General features: G+C 35.1%; 3 protein-coding genes across 7 annotated transcripts; 1 reads left to right on the top strand and 2 right to left on the bottom strand.

Moving 5' to 3' along the window:
* Positions 1–881: 881 nt before the first annotated feature.
* LOC101215034 lies at positions 882–7,799 on the bottom strand. 5 transcript variants are annotated; one of them, XM_031884847.1, is made up of 14 exons: positions 7,533–7,799; positions 7,331–7,370; positions 7,147–7,213; positions 6,947–7,032; positions 5,294–6,351; positions 5,007–5,192; positions 4,745–4,911; positions 3,906–4,137; positions 3,520–3,655; positions 3,005–3,096; positions 2,783–2,906; positions 2,190–2,331; positions 1,963–2,045; positions 882–1,369 (listed from the first exon to the last, which is right to left on the bottom strand). In XM_031884847.1, exons 1-12 carry the CDS (start codon positions 7,625–7,627, stop codon positions 2,245–2,247), a joined length of 2,370 nt encoding a protein of 789 aa, XP_031740707.1. In that variant the 5' UTR covers positions 7,628–7,799; the 3' UTR covers positions 882–1,369; positions 1,963–2,045; positions 2,190–2,244. The 5 variants fall into 5 exon arrangements, with proteins under 5 accessions (XP_031740707.1, XP_031740706.1, XP_031740708.1 ...); XM_031884846.1 differs by lacking the exon at positions 882–1,369 and having other exon boundaries at positions 1,679–2,045; XM_031884848.1 differs by lacking the exon at positions 882–1,369 and having other exon boundaries at positions 1,679–2,045; positions 5,294–6,348.
* A 678-nt stretch (positions 7,800–8,477) lies between these two features.
* Positions 8,478–13,485, top strand: LOC101203145 (THO complex subunit 5B). The gene is made up of 8 exons (XM_004141330.3): positions 8,478–8,882; positions 9,060–9,350; positions 9,829–10,165; positions 10,535–10,872; positions 10,998–11,254; positions 11,569–12,163; positions 12,300–12,434; positions 12,626–13,485. The coding sequence occupies exons 1-8, from the start codon at positions 8,655–8,657 to the stop codon at positions 12,890–12,892; spliced, it is 2,448 nt and encodes an 815-aa protein (XP_004141378.1). The 5' UTR covers positions 8,478–8,654; the 3' UTR covers positions 12,893–13,485.
* A 719-nt stretch (positions 13,486–14,204) lies between these two features.
* Positions 14,205–16,799, bottom strand: LOC101214797 (protein DCL homolog, chloroplastic). The gene is made up of 3 exons (XM_004141211.3): positions 16,216–16,799; positions 15,319–15,433; positions 14,205–14,629 (listed from the first exon to the last, which is right to left on the bottom strand). The coding sequence occupies exons 1-3, from the start codon at positions 16,593–16,595 to the stop codon at positions 14,447–14,449; spliced, it is 678 nt and encodes a 225-aa protein (XP_004141259.1). The 5' UTR covers positions 16,596–16,799; the 3' UTR covers positions 14,205–14,446.
* Positions 16,800–18,895: the final 2,096 nt, after the last annotated feature.

Below are 18,895 nucleotides of genomic sequence, written 5' to 3'. Positions count from 1 at the left end.
GTTGAGTTTACCAGTAAAATGTTATTTTTGGATAAACAATTTAGATACATTTTTAAATATAGCAAAATGAATTAAAATATATATAAAAAAAGTTGAATCCATCCATTATGGACATCAATAAATTTTGATCATCAAATCTAAAAATTTACTATATTTTATTATATATTTCACTGTTACACCGTTTGATACATTTTCACTTAGTTTTATAATTTAGACGAACTATTATTATTTTGTAATAGTATAAAATTATACTGTATATTTTAGAATACTTTTATCTTTATTTAATATAATTATCTGCTTAAACTTAAAAATTGAATTTATCTTTATTTAAATTGAATTTTTAGTTACGATGGAAAACAATAATGTTATTTTTAAAAATTTACATTATTTGAAACAAAATCTAAAAGTCTTCTCCTTTCTTAAAATCAGTCGAATTTAAGCATACAGCATAATTTGAATAATCAGAGAACAATGAAACCCTCCACCAAACTATATATTTGGGTAAAAGAATGTTTAATTACTATTATTGCTATTAATTTTCAGTATTATATGTGCTTTAATTGGAGATTTGAAAGTGTTGAACCTTCCACCTCTCTTCTGCTATTCAAATTATTTACCCTCCTATATGTTGAATTAAAAAATTAGACTTTTAGCCCTTCAAGAATAAAAAAAACCTAAGCTGTTCTCCCTTTTTTTCCCCTTTTAATGCAACAAATAAGCTGTGTGGCTCAAATTTAAACTCCTAAATTTAGAGGTTAAAAATATATTTTGTTATATTCTTTCGTTTTTTGTTATATATTTTTTTTTAGATTATCCAAATCATCTCATGCACATCAACTAGTCTTACGGAATAACCTATCTAACCTTACAACATTTTGACATACATGAAGCTCGTAGAAAATTAATTTATAGATAAGTGGTCATCATGGAATGAACTCGTGACCTTTTAGTTAGTTATTGAGACTATCTACTTTCTTTTTGACACTAGACCAACCTATGATGATGTTTTTCTCGAAGGACGAAAATATAATTCTCTCATCTAACATTTATACATAATAATGTAAGAACCAACGGACGTAAATGATTGTTGCAGCACTTATCTGCCATGCCATGTTTGACCAGGAATAGAGCACTCGGCATTGGTTTGGTTTGATAGTAAAGGAATGTCATTTCTTCTTTTATCTTCAAATCCCTTGGATGCAGTTGGTTGGCTCGTGAACCATGATCACCTTCTTGTTTCACTGGAAATAACTTTGTATTTGTAATAGTCTCTATCTGATCTAACTGAAGCTTACAAAAATATCCCATCTTTGTAGTTTGTACAATGGGGCTATGGGAACATTGACCCATGAGAGAATAATGACACATTCTGTACATCCAAAATAAGAACCACAAAAGAAAAATACAGTAAATATTGAACAGTTGAATATTTGTAAGCATTTGGAAGCCATGATTGAAGAGAGAGAGAGAGAGAGAGAGAGAGAGAGAGAGTATTACAAACAATGAGACTAAAACACTCTTCGCGAAATTAGAACACCATCTTCAAAATGTATATCAGATTAATCATCTTGATTAGTATTTGTAACTTTTCCAACTTCAATCACAGATTCAGAAAAAAGATGCAAAATATTTTTATCTTATCTACAAATGAAATTCTGTAGCCATCGAGAATATAGAATGAAACTGAGTAACTTTCCCATCCAATAGGATTGGATTCCAAATCATCGCCAATTCAATTCAATTTAATTCAGAGATATTTCACTTGAAACCCCAAATTTGAGACTGATTTAACATCATATTGTTTACAAAGTTACTAGTTGTCATGGTGTTCTTTTCTTTTTCTTTTTCTTTTTCCTTCTTCCTCTTAGTGGGTCCAGTACATTCATAAATACAACCACAAAAATTAAATGTTTTTCCCCAACCAGCTGTGAACCATTTTCTGGTAATGTAAGAGGGTCTCACCATTATAAGAGTTTTGTTGACTGTACAATGAACTATTCCTCCATGTCCGCCAAAATGTTTTGTCAAGCCAATAAATTAAGCATCTGTTATGCCAGCAAAAACGACAACTTAAATGGTTTCATTAGTTTAATATAATGTTCCAAGAGAAAATACAGGGCGACTTCATTTTATACCTTATACCCATTAGGATATAACTATAAACTGAAACAACCAACTTCATTTTATACCTTAGCCATCAAAATTGCTGGAGAATTTCTCAAAAGGAGTATATGATATCACGCATTAGGTGACATTGTCTTTGTTTATGTTGCCATTGCTAAGGTAAGCAGTAATCGCCTTCAACTTGCCATTTAAAAAGTTTTTCTCAACCTACGAACACAATTGCAAATAATTAGAATTTAAAATAAGTTGTAAGATGCAATATTCTGGAAGGAATTTTGTGTTATAGGGAAAATAGCATCGAAAAGGGAGGAAAAAAAAAAAGAAGTTATCATTCTCCAGACTAGGAGAGGAGTGTAGATGTTGGTATGCATATTCATGATCCAAGTGTGTGTGAAAGCTTGAATGCAAATGCATGAATTATTGGTCAATGGTTTGAAATTGCAAGCGTTTGCATGTAATGAGAGACAAGGTGAGTACTCATAAGCTATGCAAAATTCAAATTCAACTTACAATAGGAACTACTGCCTTAACTCTGCAATTGTTAATATTCTTTTGTTCCACAAAAAGCACCAAACCAACCTCAATAACTAAGTGTCAATTGTTAAGCATCCCAAGAATTCACAAGAACGAATATTGAAAACAAAAAGAATATTCTTACCTCAAGTGACCACGGAGGATCAGAAGAAAGAGACAGCTCTGCTAGTTGGTTGAGATTAACATTTTTTGGAAGAAACATGACAACGAGGGGAGCAATTTTCTTAGCAACGTTGAAGAGAAAATACCTGCATAGGTACAGGCAAAAAGCAAAGCTCAGAGGATGGTAAAAATAATAGTAGGGCAACCTGAACTCGCCACGAACTATCGAAGTCAGATAGCTTACCCATCATGTGGTTTGAGCTTGGTCAGGTCATAAATATCTACACCGGCATAATCAGGGCCTCCCCAAGGAGGTGATAAGAATATAACGTCAGCCTGCAGCAGGTAGAATCCGATAACATTCTAGTATAGTGAAAAGTGAGATGGAAGTATAGCATAGAAAGTTTAATTTTTTGTATAATTTAAAAAAGTGAATTATAGAATATGCAAGATCAAAGCCACAATTCAAAAGACAGATGCACAAAATTCTGGACTTGTCCTCCAAAAAATTCCAACTTATGCCAAAATTAATTGCATTCACTATATTACTGGTAAGAAAAATTGATAATCTTATGACAGTTTCAAATCATTCAGGCAGATATAACGACGATACTTAAGATAATACCTTCTCCTGACAATGAACTACCTGTCACTATCTAAAGTGCAAACGTTGATAATGCTGATTCTCAGCACCGGAAGCAAGAGAATTTTGAATGTACATGAAAAAAAAAGAAAAAAAAATTCTAGAAGGGTCAATACCTTGAGGTGTGGGGCTAAACGGAAGAAGTCCCCCTTTAGAAAATCTATTTGATCTTCAACACCATATATAGCAGCATTATGTTGGGCATATCTAATCTTTGTTGGATCAATATCAATTGCAATAACATGTTTGGCCCTGCAATATCATTAACATTAATTAAACAAAGATGTTGTCAGGAATATTCTAATAAACATCTTATAGAAATTGTAAAAGAGAATAACATATCAAATTGGATCAGAACCACTTATTCATTAACCACTGATACAAATGAAAAATAAACTACTCAATATCCTAACCAATTACCGGAGCTTATAAGATACACGAAAGGGTTAATTGTCCCTGAAAACTTATGAAGATGGACAAAGAAAAGATTACCAAACATCACCTTTGGGAAAACTGGATGGCATTTCCACCAACACCGGTGAAACCGTCAATGATCATATTGCTACCACAACGTGAGGCGTGATGCCTAGCTATAGGCTCTGGAGTTACAGAAAACCATCCTTCTTTGTCCATTTTTATACCATCATCAAATCTGGAGAAAAGTTGATACCTCTGACACCAATACTTAGTAATACTTGTGGGATACTCTTCAGTGATTGCAAAAGAACGAAATCCTGCATAAGAAAACTAGTCTGTTAGGGAGAAAAGAATCTTATGGCATTTCATTCTCTATTTCGAACATGAGCCCATCTAAGAAATCTTTTCTGCTAACAAGAGAGACTAATTTGACAGTAGCAATTGTTTTATGAGTTACAACCAGAAAGCACCACCAGCCAAAATTGGTCATATATCATACTCGTCAGACACATTGTTGAAGCAGTAAATAAGGTTTATAATCCTGATGCAGGCACCAAACCACTAATTTTGCAGGTACAGTTACTAATTTTACAACCCATATGTTAAGGAATAATCTAAACTCTTAACCGGAGTGCCAAGTTCATATGATCTTCAATCTTCAGACCAAAAATAATTGTGAATAGAACCAATGTATTGTACCATAGAAAAGGTTGCAATCAAAGGAAACGTGCCATATTTTAATAATTAACCAATCTACAAATTAACCTTTCTGTCTATTTACTTCTGCCAGAATCATTTGATATTCCTCTTTATGCTGGCAAGAAGACCTAACTGGAGAAACTTTATGGAGTCGAATGTGAATAAAATGTTTACTGATGTCAAAACTAATAATTTTGCAGGCACGGTGAAGGCAGAAAATTAAACCTTCATTTCTATCAGATAATTGTCCACGTCTGCGTGTTCTTTTCATTTTCCTTTTCCTATTTCTTACAGAAAGATTTTGCACAGTACCCAGTGTACAAATGATAGGTCCATTTGCAAAATGCATATCACCATCGATATGATCTGCCTGCTGAAGCATATGAGAAACACTGGAAACACAGCAAGGGAGCCCAAACATTAGAGAAATTTGTGGTCTGATAAGAAAGCTAATAGGTCCAGTCACAATTCTGATTCTAAATGGTACCTGCTAGTAGTTAAGCCTGCTGTGCCTTCATCGTCGTCTATGGTGATGCAATCTATCTCGGGTGAGTGCATGTTACTAGGTTTGTGATGGCTGAACATCATTTGTTCAGAAGCTCCATTTGCAGCAATGAACTGGGAACCATTGGTGCAATTCTCACCACATGATTGCTTGGCATGACCTTCACAACTGAAACCACAATACTAATCAATATTCCTCTCCAAACAAATTACTCGAATAGGTAAAAGAGAAAAAAAATTAGGAACAGAAATCATAGACTGGTCAAGAACCTGCATCCAATATTTTCCCTGGTATTTCTACAACTCATCAGCCACTCTTGAGGTTCATCCTTAGAGCAGTTAATTGAAGTATCGATAAATGCACTACTTTCGATGCCCTCAATTAAACTACTAGAGCCCTCCAACAGTGCATCAGGTGGTTGACAGTGAACACTATCACCAAGTAAATTCATACACTCGGTATCACCGAGCACCCTACAAATATCTTCTGATTTTACATCTTCTAATACATCCATTTCACAAACTTCGGCAGTTGATTCATTAGGAGTGAAATTGGCATCAGATGATGCAAAATGTTCCAACCCTAAAGGAGGATTCCAAGTAGACTCATGTGACTTTATATTGTAGAAGTAGTTTCTCATATAAAAAGAATCCCAGTACACCATCCAGTCTCCAGATTCATGAATACATCCAACAACTTGGTCATTTTCATTACAGTCCGGTTCCATACGAAGGAAACATGGTTCAGCTACTTCTGGTAGTACAATGCCACTATCAGTGTCACTCTTCTGCACTTCAGTATCTTGGAAAGTTGTGGAAGAACCTTCTGACTCCATAGGTGGTTCAACTTCCTCCTGCTTGCCATGGCCGACATCAAGACCTGTGGTACGCAGTCTTGGAGAATAACCCTTATCAAAACCAATTGAACTCAGTCTAACTTTTGTATGATCCCCCAGCACAGCATCGTCTGAGCTTAATTCATGGTCTCCCCCATTATTCAGCACAATATCACACATAACATCACAAAATTGTTCTTCAACAGCACCACTGATAACTCCACTTGAATTACGTGAAATATCTCCATCAAAGATAACATGGATTTCATTGGTGTCCAACACCACATCACGATCAGAAGTCTCACTTTGATTCACCATAGAATAGCTGCATAGAGAACCTGTTGCGTCATCATTGAAAGTACTATTAGCTACAATCTCCTCCCTGCTGCTCGCTTTAGGAAACTCCACTTCTTTGTCTAGAAATCCTTGCTGAATTCTAGAGTGCTTGACATTTGCTTTTCTTTTAACCATGGTAATTCCAATTCTCTTCTGCTGCATGCCAAAACATCACAACTAAGGATAAATTCAGGGGGAAAATCATTTCCAACAAAATGGTGTTATTGTAATTCACAAAAACATTTCAACCCATTTAGCTATTCTTCTTCCAGAAAACTCATATTTCCATGCCATGTATAAGCCAACCCCTCAACATCTTGAAAGAGAAATGATGCTGAGTATGCCATACTCGTAATGCAATAGATATGTGAATCTCATCTTAATACTTGCAACTGTTCTAGAAGAAATGCAACAGAACACATATTACACTTACTGTATGATAATTTCCAATAAGCAATAATTGTAAGAGTATATGGCCAAAATAATGGATGAAACAAATGTGCAATAGCTTATTTATGTAATGGGCTAAACTATACCTTAACTTGGTACTAATGTAGAATTGACACAACATTGCTGTAGACTAACTTGGCAATGTAGTTCACCGTTTTTTAACAATCACTAAAGATAAAGACCGTTGAAATTAATTAATCAAACATACACTTCTGGAGGTATATGAATGTCAGCATGTTGACTACAGGAGGAATATCATAATTTAACCTAAGTAATGTACAGAAGTAGTATGTTGAATTACTTCTTTGTTTGTGTGGAATGAAAGAGGAAGGCCCAAAGCATTCATCTGTTCAGTAAGTTCGATATCCTCCGGTAATAAGCTGATACCTGCCCGAAGAAAAGCAATCTTGACTCTTTAGCACCAATCAACATGCATGATTATGCCACAGATATCTCAGAACTTAAAATAATAATTAAAGAGATAATGAATGAAACACTTGCCACTGATTGTAGAACAGATTTTCTCCACGGATTTTCCGTTATTGGCATCATCAGCATCAAGAGCTAACTTGTTAAAACAAACAACGAAATTAGTAGAGATTGGATGGAAAGTAACCAAGGCGCAAAGAGAATTCAATAATTATCAATGCCGCAATTTGAACCAGTGACAAAATTAGAGACTTACACGACTTTCCACTCGTCTAGCTACTTCCGTCTCCTCGTCCCTGTAACGCAACCATTAAAATTATCGTCAATACCAAAACAATCAAAAAGAAAAAGAAGAAGAGTAAAACAGAGCATTGTGTTCAAAGTAAAATCAGCTGTTTTCTTCTAGTTTATATTTCCCTAATCTTTCGGCGATAATGGAGGTGAGAAAGGGTGGTTACCAGAGAAAGACTTCGGTCAACTTAAAGAGAGAGCCGAGAGCCCTAATGGGAGAGACTCCAGGTTCATCTTCAGATTCTTCGTTGCAAGACCCCATCGTGTCAGCAGAAAAGGAAACTCCGATCAAGAACTACAACCAGTGTTTACGAGGGCACACTTTCTACCGCCATTTTTCGAAGCTTTGCTAAAAGTCTAAAATAAAGCAACCCTCATTCGGCGGTGCAACGGACTCGTACTTTCAGAATCCGAATACGCACATCTAATTGCTATATGAATAAATAATATATATTGCAAAAATGATTCAAACATATTTACTATTTTTTTATTAAAAAAATCTTTATGAAATTGAAAGAAATCAAACAAAAATACAACATGTAAAATAGAGGGCCTAACCCCAAAACAAATGAAGACAAGATACTTAGGTTAGAAAGAAAAAATAGCCATCATATTGCCTAATACATGCAACCACGGTAAACTTAAAATTAAAATGGATTTGAATTTAAAAAGGTTTTGCAAAATATAAAAATATTAAAATCGGTTTGGCTCGAGAGGGAGAAGACGCGAACAAGAAAAAATAAGGATAAACTTTGGACAGCGGTTGGATTGCGTTCAAGCAATGAAAAATAGGTTTCATTCTCTATGGGACCGTTTTACCCTAAAGGAGTTCCACTCTCATGTTTGTCCCAAATATTATTAAAATCTTAAGATTAGAATTATTCAATTTTATATTTATTATTCTCTCATTCCTTTCACTTTTTCTCACCTTATTTTTTTTTATACGTGATTATTCTTTATTATTTCACTTTCACCATTTCTCACTTCACATAATCAAACTAAAAGAGCATGCACCTAAATACATAGTATAAAATTGGAGAGAGTATAATAATCACTCTAGGCCCCGTCCCTATAAGGTTACAAAAATAATAATAATAATGATTTTAATGTTAGGAGTTTTAAACTAAAATAGAAGAAGGAAAAGGCAACCCGACCGGTAGCCGATCGCTCGACGTGCCATTCCTGAGTCGCTTCCCTATTAGGTCGATACAAATTTGGGCTTCACCCTCCATTCAAGCTCGGACCAGAGCATTGCGAGTGACTGAATCAGGCGGCAACGGTCTACAGAGATGGACGAGGAGATAGAGGAAGGAATGCTCATAGAAGACGAGACCGAGCCCCTGCCGCCAGACAGCGAAACGGGCAAAATTTCTCCCTTTGAAATGCTCCGAGAGAGCAAAAGTTGTGTGGAAGACATCGTCACCAAGATGCTCTCCATCAAGAAGCATGGCGAGTCTAAAACTCAGCTCAGAGAACTCGTTACCCAGATGTTCCTTCACTTCGTAACTCTTCGCCAGGTTCTTGGTTCTGTACGCTCTCTCTTTTAGGGCTTTAGGCTAATTCCAACACTCATTGGTCCGAAATGGCCATTTTTATTTTGCTATTTGGTACTACGAACGTCAGTTGTAGTGTAGTATATTTCAGTTTCAAATTACAGCCAGTGATGACTCCCTCGAGATAATGTTTGCTCACAGGCAAATCGCTCTATTTTGCTGGAAGAGGATCGAGTCAAATCTGAAACAGAGCGAGCAAAAGCTCCAGTTGACTTCACGACTCTGCAACTTAACAACTTGATGTATGAAAAGAGTCACTATGTTAAAGCAATAAAGGCCTGCAAAGACTTCAAATCCAAGTATCCTGATATTGAACTTGTGTCTGAGGATGAGTTTTTCCGGGATGCACCCGAAAACATTAAGAACTCCATGAGGTCGAAGGACAGCGCGCACAATCTGATGCTACAGAGGCTTGACTATGAGCTTTTCCAGGTAGCCTTGAGTTGCTGTTTATTATTGTCTCTTTGAACTAATTAGCACGGCTACAGAATGTTTCTGGTAATTAGAGGATGAAAGCTATATCTCCTATTCAAAAATTGAAGGATGCATCACCTTGCTTTTGGTCGATTATGTGATTCTCAAAAGAATATTTTGGTCACTCCATCGGGTTAACTACTATTTTTAAGAATTGCAGGCAATCTAGCTACACCTTGTTTGCCCTTGACTACTTCTAAAAGATATCCTAAACATTATAATTTGAATCATGACTGCAAACCTGTGTCATAACTAAGCTCCGCTTTTCTGGGTGGGTGCATGTATGGTGTTTTCCATGATTTCGGTTTTTGTTTGAAAGTTCTAATTTTCCAGCTTTGTCGATGTGGATGTACATAGTTGAATTTTATTTTTTTTATGAAAATGTTTCTTTTCCCATTGTCACTGTTGAGTGTAATAATATCCGTCATTTTATCAGCGCAAAGAACTTTGCAAACGGCGAGATGAACTTGAACAGCATAAGAAAGGCCTACTAGAAGTCATTGCTAATAGAAAGAAATTCTTGTCAAGTCTTCCCTCACACCTCAAGTCCTTAAAAAAGGCATCCTTGCCCGTACAAAATCAGTTGGGGATATTACAGACAAAAAAATTAAAGCAACACCAACTAGCAGAGCTACTTCCACCTCCTCTTTATGTAATCTACTCGCAGTTCTTGGCACAAAAGGAAGCCTTTGGCGAAAATATAGAATTGGAGATAGTAGGAAGTATCAAAGATGCCCAAGCTTTTGCACGCCATCAAGCGAATAAGGAAACTGGTACCTGGTGTTTATTTTCTGTCGAATCATTAGTTCAATAGTTATGTTTATATCATATATGATAATTTTTGGATTATCAGAATTCTTTTAATTTTAGATAGTTCAATTGGATGCATATGCTACTAAGTAACTTCTTCTTGAATCATCTTGTCATGTAATGTACAGCATATACATACAAATTGAATTGATTATTCATTGAAATCATCACATGAATCAAAATTGCAGATCATATTTATTTTTTAGAAAACGTCAATTTGGAGGACACTACTTTCTTTGGATTGTTGAGTATATGTCGAGCACAATGTCCACAGATAACTCTTCCTTTATGTTTTTTTAAAGATGATAATACAGCCATTGCAAATATTCTAGGTGCATCAAACAACGCTGAGAGCAATAAGTTGGAGGATGATGCACCCGATGAAGACGATGATGGCCAAAGGAGGAGAAAACGGCCAAAGAAGATTCCAGCTAAGGTGAACATTGAGCATGCAGGGATATATCAAGTTCATCCCCTAAAGATCATCCTTCATATATATGACAGTGAAACATGTGAACCCAAGTCAATGAAATTGCTCTCTCTGAAGTTTGAATGCTTGTTAAAGTTGAACGTTATTTGTGTTGGGATTGAAGGATCTCATGAAGGTCCTGAGAATAACATCTTATGCAACTTGTTCCCTGATGATACTGGCCTTGAGCTGCCTCACCAGGTATGAATTCAGAATTTTCCATTTATGTTTTGATTATTCTGCCCCCTTCCCCACTCTAAGTTACATTTTCAACTAAAAAGAGGGGAAATCCTTGATTGTATGCTATTTTGTTTTAAATGATGCAGTCAGCCAAGCTTGTTGTTGGTGAAACACTTGCATTTAGTGATAAGAGAACCTCTCGACCATATAAGTGGGCACAACATTTGGCTGGGATTGATTTTTTGCCAGAATTGCCACCGTTGGTGAGTGCACAAGAATCTGTCAGTGGTGAACCTGTTAGAGGTGATATTGTATCAGGCCTTTCAATGTATCGGCAGCAGAACCGAATACAGACAGTAGTGCAAAGATTACGCTCTCGGAAAAAGGCTCAGCTGGCTCTTGTGTGAGTCGTTGATTTGTATTCGAAGTTTTAGATTATGAATGACTTTGAAGAATGATAGAAGAAGGATTTGTAGCTTAGAGATGAAATCGACCATCCTTTGTCTTGTTGCTTTGATCACTGCAATTTCATGCACTATGCTTGTGTGAATAACTCTGTATTTTCTCAAAACTATATTTGCCATGTTTACTTTTACTTCTGTTGCATTTTGCATAATGGAATTTTTTCGGTTGGTGGAAGGATCACTAGTTCAGCCAAGTATGGTTTGTGGTTTGTAGTTTGTGTTGAGAAATTGGGATTTTTGCATTGACTAACAGGGAACAGCTTGATTCACTTGAAAAACTCAAATGGCCAGTTCTGACGTGTGATGAAGTCCCTTGGGTTTCACATAAACCTTCATGCTGTTTGCAAGGTTGGTCGCTTGTAGGTTACTCTACAAAGCAGGCATCATCTTTGACTACAATGGAGAAAGAGAAAGTTCAGGATCCTGTAGATGTTGACATGGTTGGAAAATCTGGCATTTCAAGAGAAGAGATTGACAGTGCTAGGGAAGATGGAGAACTCCCTGCTCTTGTTTCATCTACGCCTATCTTAAATAATCCTGAAGTTAGAACACCCAATCTTGAGCATTCCAAACAGTTGACTTTAATTTCTAAAAGCATTACACCTCAAACTAATTACTCTAGGATGCTAAGTTTCAATAAACATGATGAAGATTATGAGTTGATGATAGATGTTGACAGTGACCAGGATGATCCTGTGCAAGCTGAGCTTGCAGCAGATGATGTAGCATCTGTTCCTTCCAACAACATAACAACAAAGAAATGGATAGATTACGGGTCCAAGGAATATTGCCTTATTCTTACCAGGAACACTGAGCGACCTACCAAAAATCTTAAATTGCAAGCCAAGGTAACGCTTTTTTTTATCCTTACAAAAGTTATGTTTTATTGATTTTCTGAATCTTCCAGTGATGGCATGAAATCTTTGAGACGTGAATAATCCAATTTTGATTTTCTGAATCTTGGCATCATTAATGTTATGGCAGATTAAAATCAGCATGGAGTACCCTCTTAGGCCTCCTGTCTTCACTTTGAATCTCTACACGATGAATTCTGAAGAAAACCGTGAGGAGTGTGACGACTCTGATTGGTATAACGAACTTCGAGCCATGGAAGCTGAGGTAAGGAAGAGAGTTTGTTTTAATCTTCTCACATTTCTGAACTCCATCATCTTCTTATTTTAAAAGCACTTAATTAACCACTACGATGACATACTGGCATTTTTATGAATTTGACAACCTATTCAGATATCGGGTAGTGGTTGTTGACTTGGTAATTTTCACTTAATAGTTTTGTGTCCTTGGATTTGTAGGTGAATCTCCATATACTTAAGATGCTGCCTTTGGATCAAGAGAACTATATATTGTCTCATCAGATTTGCTGTCTTGCTATGCTGTTTAACTACTGCATCAGCGAGGCATCTCTTTTCTCGGAAAGGAGAAAGAGTAGTTCCGTAATTGACATTGGATTGTGCAAACCTGTTAGTGGTAGTTTACATGCCAGATCGTTTAGAGGAAGGGATCGTAGAAAGATGATATCCTGGAAAGATATTGAATGTACTCCTGGCTATCCTTGCTAAGAACGCTTAGGTCTTTCAATATTATTTTACCGCCTTCTGCTGCTGCTGGTTGTGGAACATTTAGAATGGCATTATTTCTTTCTTAGACAGTTTCACCAGAATTGAAATATGGATGTAGTTCCCAGCATTTGGAAATGTTCTATTAGAATGCTGGAAACTTTATGTATATCCGATGAGATCGTCTATTAAAATACTCTTCGAAAATGCCAACAGACATACAGTTCTCAAGCGTTCCAATAGCAGCACTGGAACAAAGACAATTGAAGTATGAGAAAGGGGTGGAGCTTTCAAGAGGGAACAAAGTAAACTGAAGTTGGGTATTTGAAAGAATTACTAACAAGCTTTGAGGCATAAATTGTCAGGTCATGGAAATTCATCATGTTGTGAGTCACCACTGTATTGCTTAACAACTGAGAGAATTACTTCTGTTTTGATCGATTTCTACGGTTGCTGTCATTCAATTTTATGTAGTCTAGTTTAGAACAGAAAAGCTATTTTTAAATGATTTGTTATGGTACGGTTTATTGTGTACTTCAAAACTACGAAATCCCCACTTGAATGAAGAATAGTTATCCAAACTTGTTCTCACTTAATTTTGGTTTTAGAAATAAGAAAGTGTATATTTTAGAATACTTCTAAATAGCCCGAATTTTGTTTATTTATATCGAGTTTTAGTCCCCAAAATAAAAATGGAAACCAATTCAGGAATAAGTCGTTGAACACAGCTTTACAGGTTTCAATAGCCCATCAAGGCAAAGGATGTTTGAAGACTTGAACTGCCCACATTCCCACTCCCAAGTGATATTTTATCATGAGCAATTATGCTCATCCTTTACACACAAAGAAAAGGATTAAGAAAAAATGATACATTTTGGTGTTAGTTAGGTCAAGTTACACAGAAGATGCGTTGCAACCAAGATTTTTCCATTTATCACTACCATTGCATAAAAATGACAAAATCTGATTGATTCCAATGATACAGTGTTTTTAATCATTCAACAATGGAAATATCGAAATATAAAATTTAGGTCCAAAGTTAAAGCTGGGAATGTCCCCATATGACCAATAGGTATTCTAATGCAGAAGTTAAGCGAAGTTGCGTCTTAGTTGCAGTATACTTTTTGTGCTTTGGCCATGATGGAATACAAGCAGGTCTTTTTATCTGACTCATTTACCTAATATGATATGAACCCCATGCAGGATTGAAGGGTTCTTGACCCCAATTCAATTGAGTTTCAATACCATAATATCGGCCAAAGTACAAAAAGCTATAAAGTTCAAGGATCTTGAGCATATATTCAACAAATAGAGAAAAGGGAGAGACTAAGCATGAATTGGATCAAGGAAAACTGGAGGCAACTGTTGGAATTTACAAAATTGAATTTTACTAAGCAAGAGTCTATATTCACCCCATATCCATCTTGATTTGTTAATTTCAAGTCATTAAACAAAAGAGAACCACACAAGCGTGGCTGGTCCAATCTCAAGCTTTGATATTCAAAGGATTCCTGAAATTGAATGATACAAGAGTATGATTAACAGATCTTACATGTGTTACCGACGGGAATTGCGTCTACGTCGCCGAAAATGCCTAAGAATGAAGCTTTCTGCGTAAAGAGGATAATTCTTTCTGATCAGACCCTTGATGCACTTCCAATATGAAAAGTCAACCATCTCTCCATCTTTTCTGACTATGAATAAACATCTTGAGCTTTCAAAATCAGGATGATATCCAACCTGCCGACCACAACACCACCAATAAAAAATTGCCATGATCATTTCAGTTGACAAATACGGCGTATATCCAATGCCCAGTATAATTCCAAAGAAAATAGTTCAAAAAACGAAAATGGAACTGCCCATAAGCAGGTTTTTCAAGTCAAGGCATAACCCTTTCGGCAGCATCACATATATACAATCAAGTGAAAATTCAAACCGTTGCCACTTATCAATGCCTTCTCGCTATTATGCATTCTTCGTTTATATCACAGGAAACACGTCTTTTAGAAAGAAAAAAAAATCCACAGTTAATGTACATAACAAGTAGAAGGAAAAGAAAGTTTTCCTTTCTTAGAAGTGTTCTGTTCCACAACAATTTATGTCTTTACAAGTTGAACAGTACAGACAAATATTTTAGCATTACAAACTAAGCTTGTAAAAACATCCACGGTACAGATCATGGACTGATTGAAGTTGATCTCATCAACCGCGATAATCAGCATGCTTCATCAGAAGTAATAAAAAACTTGATTGTGAACATTTAATTTCTTTACCAGGTTCAAGACGAGCTTTCTTTCGTCCAAGGAAATAGAAAAAAAGGCTACAGGCTAGAGTACTAATTAGTTGTTTTATTTTACATAAATGTAAATTATAAAAATAAGCTCAAAACACATGACATGTACAAATATGCATGGAGAGAGATATACCGTGATATAATCAACCCCACATCCAATCTTCTTCTCACTCTCAGGATGATATGGAAGCAACCTCTCAAGAATTGTTTTCTCGTGCTCTGGTCTCAACCTATCCCCATTTTCATATCTGCAAGTGTATGATTAAAGATGATTAACGAATGGAGATTAAACTCTACTTCATCATGCTAATGACTCCAAGACACAAAATATTCTCTTTCAGATTTTTTATCCACCATTGTAATTGCAAGACCAACAGTCATGATATCTCATACATCCAAGGGAAGAAAAACAACTACAAAACGCTATAATTTTGTCTCTGAGGAGATATGCTGAAATAATAGCAACTTGAAACTTTTACTAAGAGATAACAGCATACATGCTACGAACACCTAATCAGATGAGTAAGAGAGAGAAGATATATTGACTTGACTACTGGCTTAGACTACATATCTTTTTGAGAGAGATAGAAATCTTAATCATTCATATTGTGAAACCCTTTTTCATAAAGATAATATTGCGAGTACTGCAAGCAATATCCATGGGCTAAGGGACATAGGTTGAGTATGTACTGTTGCAAGAGCCATTTTTTCATCAATTTTTTAGATTCAAAGTCTTTGGGTATTCCAATTATTAATCAAATTCCAAAAAATTGAATAAAATCAATGAACTTCGAAGAGATTAATTGACGGTACTCGTGATTCTTGTTCTTGTGCTATGGAAACTGATGAACATTCCGTAGAAGTTCCGTAACTTCAATCTCAAATTATATAGTTCCGTTCATCTTCAAGTGACACGTTTCCAGTTGAACAAACGCAAGTTAAAAATTCACTAAGAATAGAGTTGCATAATTTCTATTTGACCAGGAAGTTCAAATTCAGTTAAAAATTCACTAAGAATATGGTTGCTTACTTTCCAGTGTGAAGAACCATCCTAACAAAGCCAACTAGAGGAACAGTATCCTCCAAAATCTTGTCCTCCCAATCAACCCACTCCACTTCCTCCTCGTCTTCATTTCCACTCTCCTCACTGCTGTCGTCATCCTCCGATGGTCCAGCCAAGTCCTTCGCCGATGGACCAACCGGTTTCCGCAGCAAATCGGAACTATATTCTTGATGGCTTCGAAGTCTAATGCCTTCAGGGCCAGTTTTGAGGGCACGAGTAGATGGGTGAAACGAATTGATTGGGTGTGTAGGAAAACATAAGATCAGTGGTGAAGAGTTGAAGAAGTTTGGATTTAGAGAGTGAAAGGGCGGAAATGGCGGTGGTTTCAAAATGGACGCCATGGCCATGCCCTTGATCAATCGAAACAAGGAGCTTGAATTTGCAACTACTGAGAATGAAATGGTAGTGTGCGATTTCGGAGCATGGCTTTTCTCCCAAATTGTTAGAGAAAACGGAGGAAGAAGAACAGTTAACGGTCGCTCACATTATCATCAATCTCATGGATTGGAGATTCTACAGGATTTCTCTTCAATCCGCATTCTCTGGCCTGTGGCTGTGGCTGGGTTCATGCTATGAGCTACAACCAAACCCAAGCCCTTCTATTTGGATTTGGAGGCAAATATACGGGCCTTTAAACCTAAGCCCAAATCCTTTTTTTGGGCCTAATGGAAAAATAAGAAATAAAAAATAATCACAAGAAAATATAATTGTTAAAATAAAAAGTTTTTTTTTCGGTTATAACCGGTAGAAGCTATTAGTGATAGTGACCCGACTTGGATATCAATCTAACCTTCTATGCTCCTCATTTGTTTTTTAAAACTTTCTGATCATAATCGAATATGAAATTTATGATTCGAATGAAACGATGTTAGATGAATTAGTCGAATTTGGAAAAGGACAAGTTATAGATGTCCAATTGTATGAAATGATCACTATAAAAAAACGTAAAAAACGAACTACAATATAACATGTATTGTTTCACTTTCTTCTTCTTGCTTTACTTTTAACATTTGAGTTTTTTTGGTATCTTTATTTGTTTCCATTTGAAAAGGATGAGTGGTATGTTATATCTATTGTTATCATTGGTAGTTGTTATAAGTAACTATCATTTATAGCTGCTACAAGTGATAGCTTTCAACTTAAAATATACTAATACAATTTTGAATTAAATAGCATATCCGATTCATCATTCTGATGCTTCTTCTTGAACTTCTCAAATTGAAAAATATCACTTATAACTAGTTGATAGCTTATATCAGTTTATACCACTAATAGTGTCTACCATCTAGTTTTCAATTTTAAAAATATGTTATTGTTTGTTATCATTGATAGCAAATGCTAGTAATAACCTCTACTAATGATAGTCACTCGACATATGTTATTTATTGAAAAAATTATATTGTTGTGTGTTATGGAATCGTGAACTCGCTCAAAGTTGACACATTGCAAAATTGGTGGTGCCCAATGAAATTGAAATTCAACGAGCAAAATATCACAGTCTATCTACAATAGACTACTGTTTGTTTCCATTTATATAATGATCAACACATATAGTAGTCTATCTTAGTTTAACACAAATAGACGATGATATTTTACTATATTTATAAATATTTTTTAGAAAACTGTCCTTTAAAATAATTTATCTAATTCATATATAGTGTAATATTAAGGAGTATATAAATATACTATCAAGTATTTTAAAAAAAATTATTCAAATTAAAATTCAAATTGTAATTTTCAATCAAACACATGAGAAAATATGGAGTACCGACATATTTTCCCATAATAAAAAAAATATCATCATACTTTTACTTGATTTTAATTTGTTATAAAGGAAGACTCCATAAAAAATTCAATTTTCTTACCTAAAAATACATTAAATTTACATTTCTACAAATATTTTAGACAATAAATACGACTCACTTATTTATCACATGACAACATATAATTTTTCACGTGAGGTTTTGGAGTACACTTTTTGTTTTCAATGGAATTGAGCTTATGTTGATGTAGGTTGGTGCATATGTGGTTCAATCTCTATAGCTTAATTATTCGATTCCCTCTTGGTTGGTAACGTAATGAAAATGAAGTGAATGTAGTTGAACTTCAAGAGCTAGAGAGTATTTTGATAGTCCAAAGAATACTCATAAGCTCTCTATAATCTAAATTTTTGCCACCTTCAAATTAAAAAAAAAAAACAAAAAAATCCCGTGTTTATATAATTAGTTATATCGTGAGCTTCATATGAAATTGAGCTTGGTTGATCATGGACCTACCTCTTAGGTCCAACTACTTGAATTTGTACCTTATTTAGCATTTGGGCTAGATTGAATATATTTATAGTCTCAATTGAACTTTAGTCTAAATTTTATAATGTAATTTGATCAAAATAATTAATTTAATCTAACCTCGATACAAAAGCACACAACATCATAAAAATTCACCATTTTACGTTTACAATTTTAGATGAATACACGTGAAAACTTTTAATTAGTTTTGAATAATTCATTAATTTAGAAAACGAGACAATAATTTATAATTAATCTAAAATTTATGGTTGTGCAATAATAATTAAACCAAAGAAAATAAAATAAAACTCTTTCCTCACATTTTTTAAATAGCAACTGCATAGCTTTAAACTAATGTG

The sequence above is a fragment of the Cucumis sativus genome, chromosome 4, assembly GCF_000004075.3.
Source record: "Cucumis sativus cultivar 9930 chromosome 4, Cucumber_9930_V3, whole genome shotgun sequence".
Lineage (NCBI taxonomy): Eukaryota > Viridiplantae > Streptophyta > Magnoliopsida > Cucurbitales > Cucurbitaceae > Cucumis > Cucumis sativus.
Note: the sequence above shows the minus strand (reverse complement) of the source record. Positions and strands in the feature narration are given on the sequence as shown.

Coding starts and splice junctions, on each gene's coding strand:
- LOC101215034 (XM_031884847.1), bottom strand. CDS start 7,627: ATGGGGTCTTGCAACGAAGAATCTGAAGATGAACCTGGAGTCTCTCCC. Junction 7,214..7,330: donor CTAGACGAGTGGAAAGTCGT/GTAAGTCTCTAA, acceptor TGTTTTAACAAG/TTAGCTCTTGATGCTGATGA. Junction 3,656..3,905: donor GCCATCCAGTTTTCCCAAAG/GTGATGTTTGGT, acceptor ATGATATTGCAG/GGCCAAACATGTTATTGCAA.
- LOC101203145 (XM_004141330.3), top strand. CDS start 8,655: ATGGACGAGGAGATAGAGGAAGGAATGCTCATAGAAGACGAGACCGAG. Junction 9,351..9,828: donor TTGACTATGAGCTTTTCCAG/GTAGCCTTGAGT, acceptor TCATTTTATCAG/CGCAAAGAACTTTGCAAACG. Junction 12,435..12,625: donor TTCGAGCCATGGAAGCTGAG/GTAAGGAAGAGA, acceptor TTGGATTTGTAG/GTGAATCTCCATATACTTAA.
- LOC101214797 (XM_004141211.3), bottom strand. CDS start 16,595: ATGGCCATGGCGTCCATTTTGAAACCACCGCCATTTCCGCCCTTTCAC. Junction 15,434..16,215: donor ATGGTTCTTCACACTGGAAA/GTAAGCAACCAT, acceptor ATACACTTGCAG/ATATGAAAATGGGGATAGGT. Junction 14,630..15,318: donor GTGGGGTTGATTATATCACG/GTATATCTCTCT, acceptor TGTGGTCGGCAG/GTTGGATATCATCCTGATTT.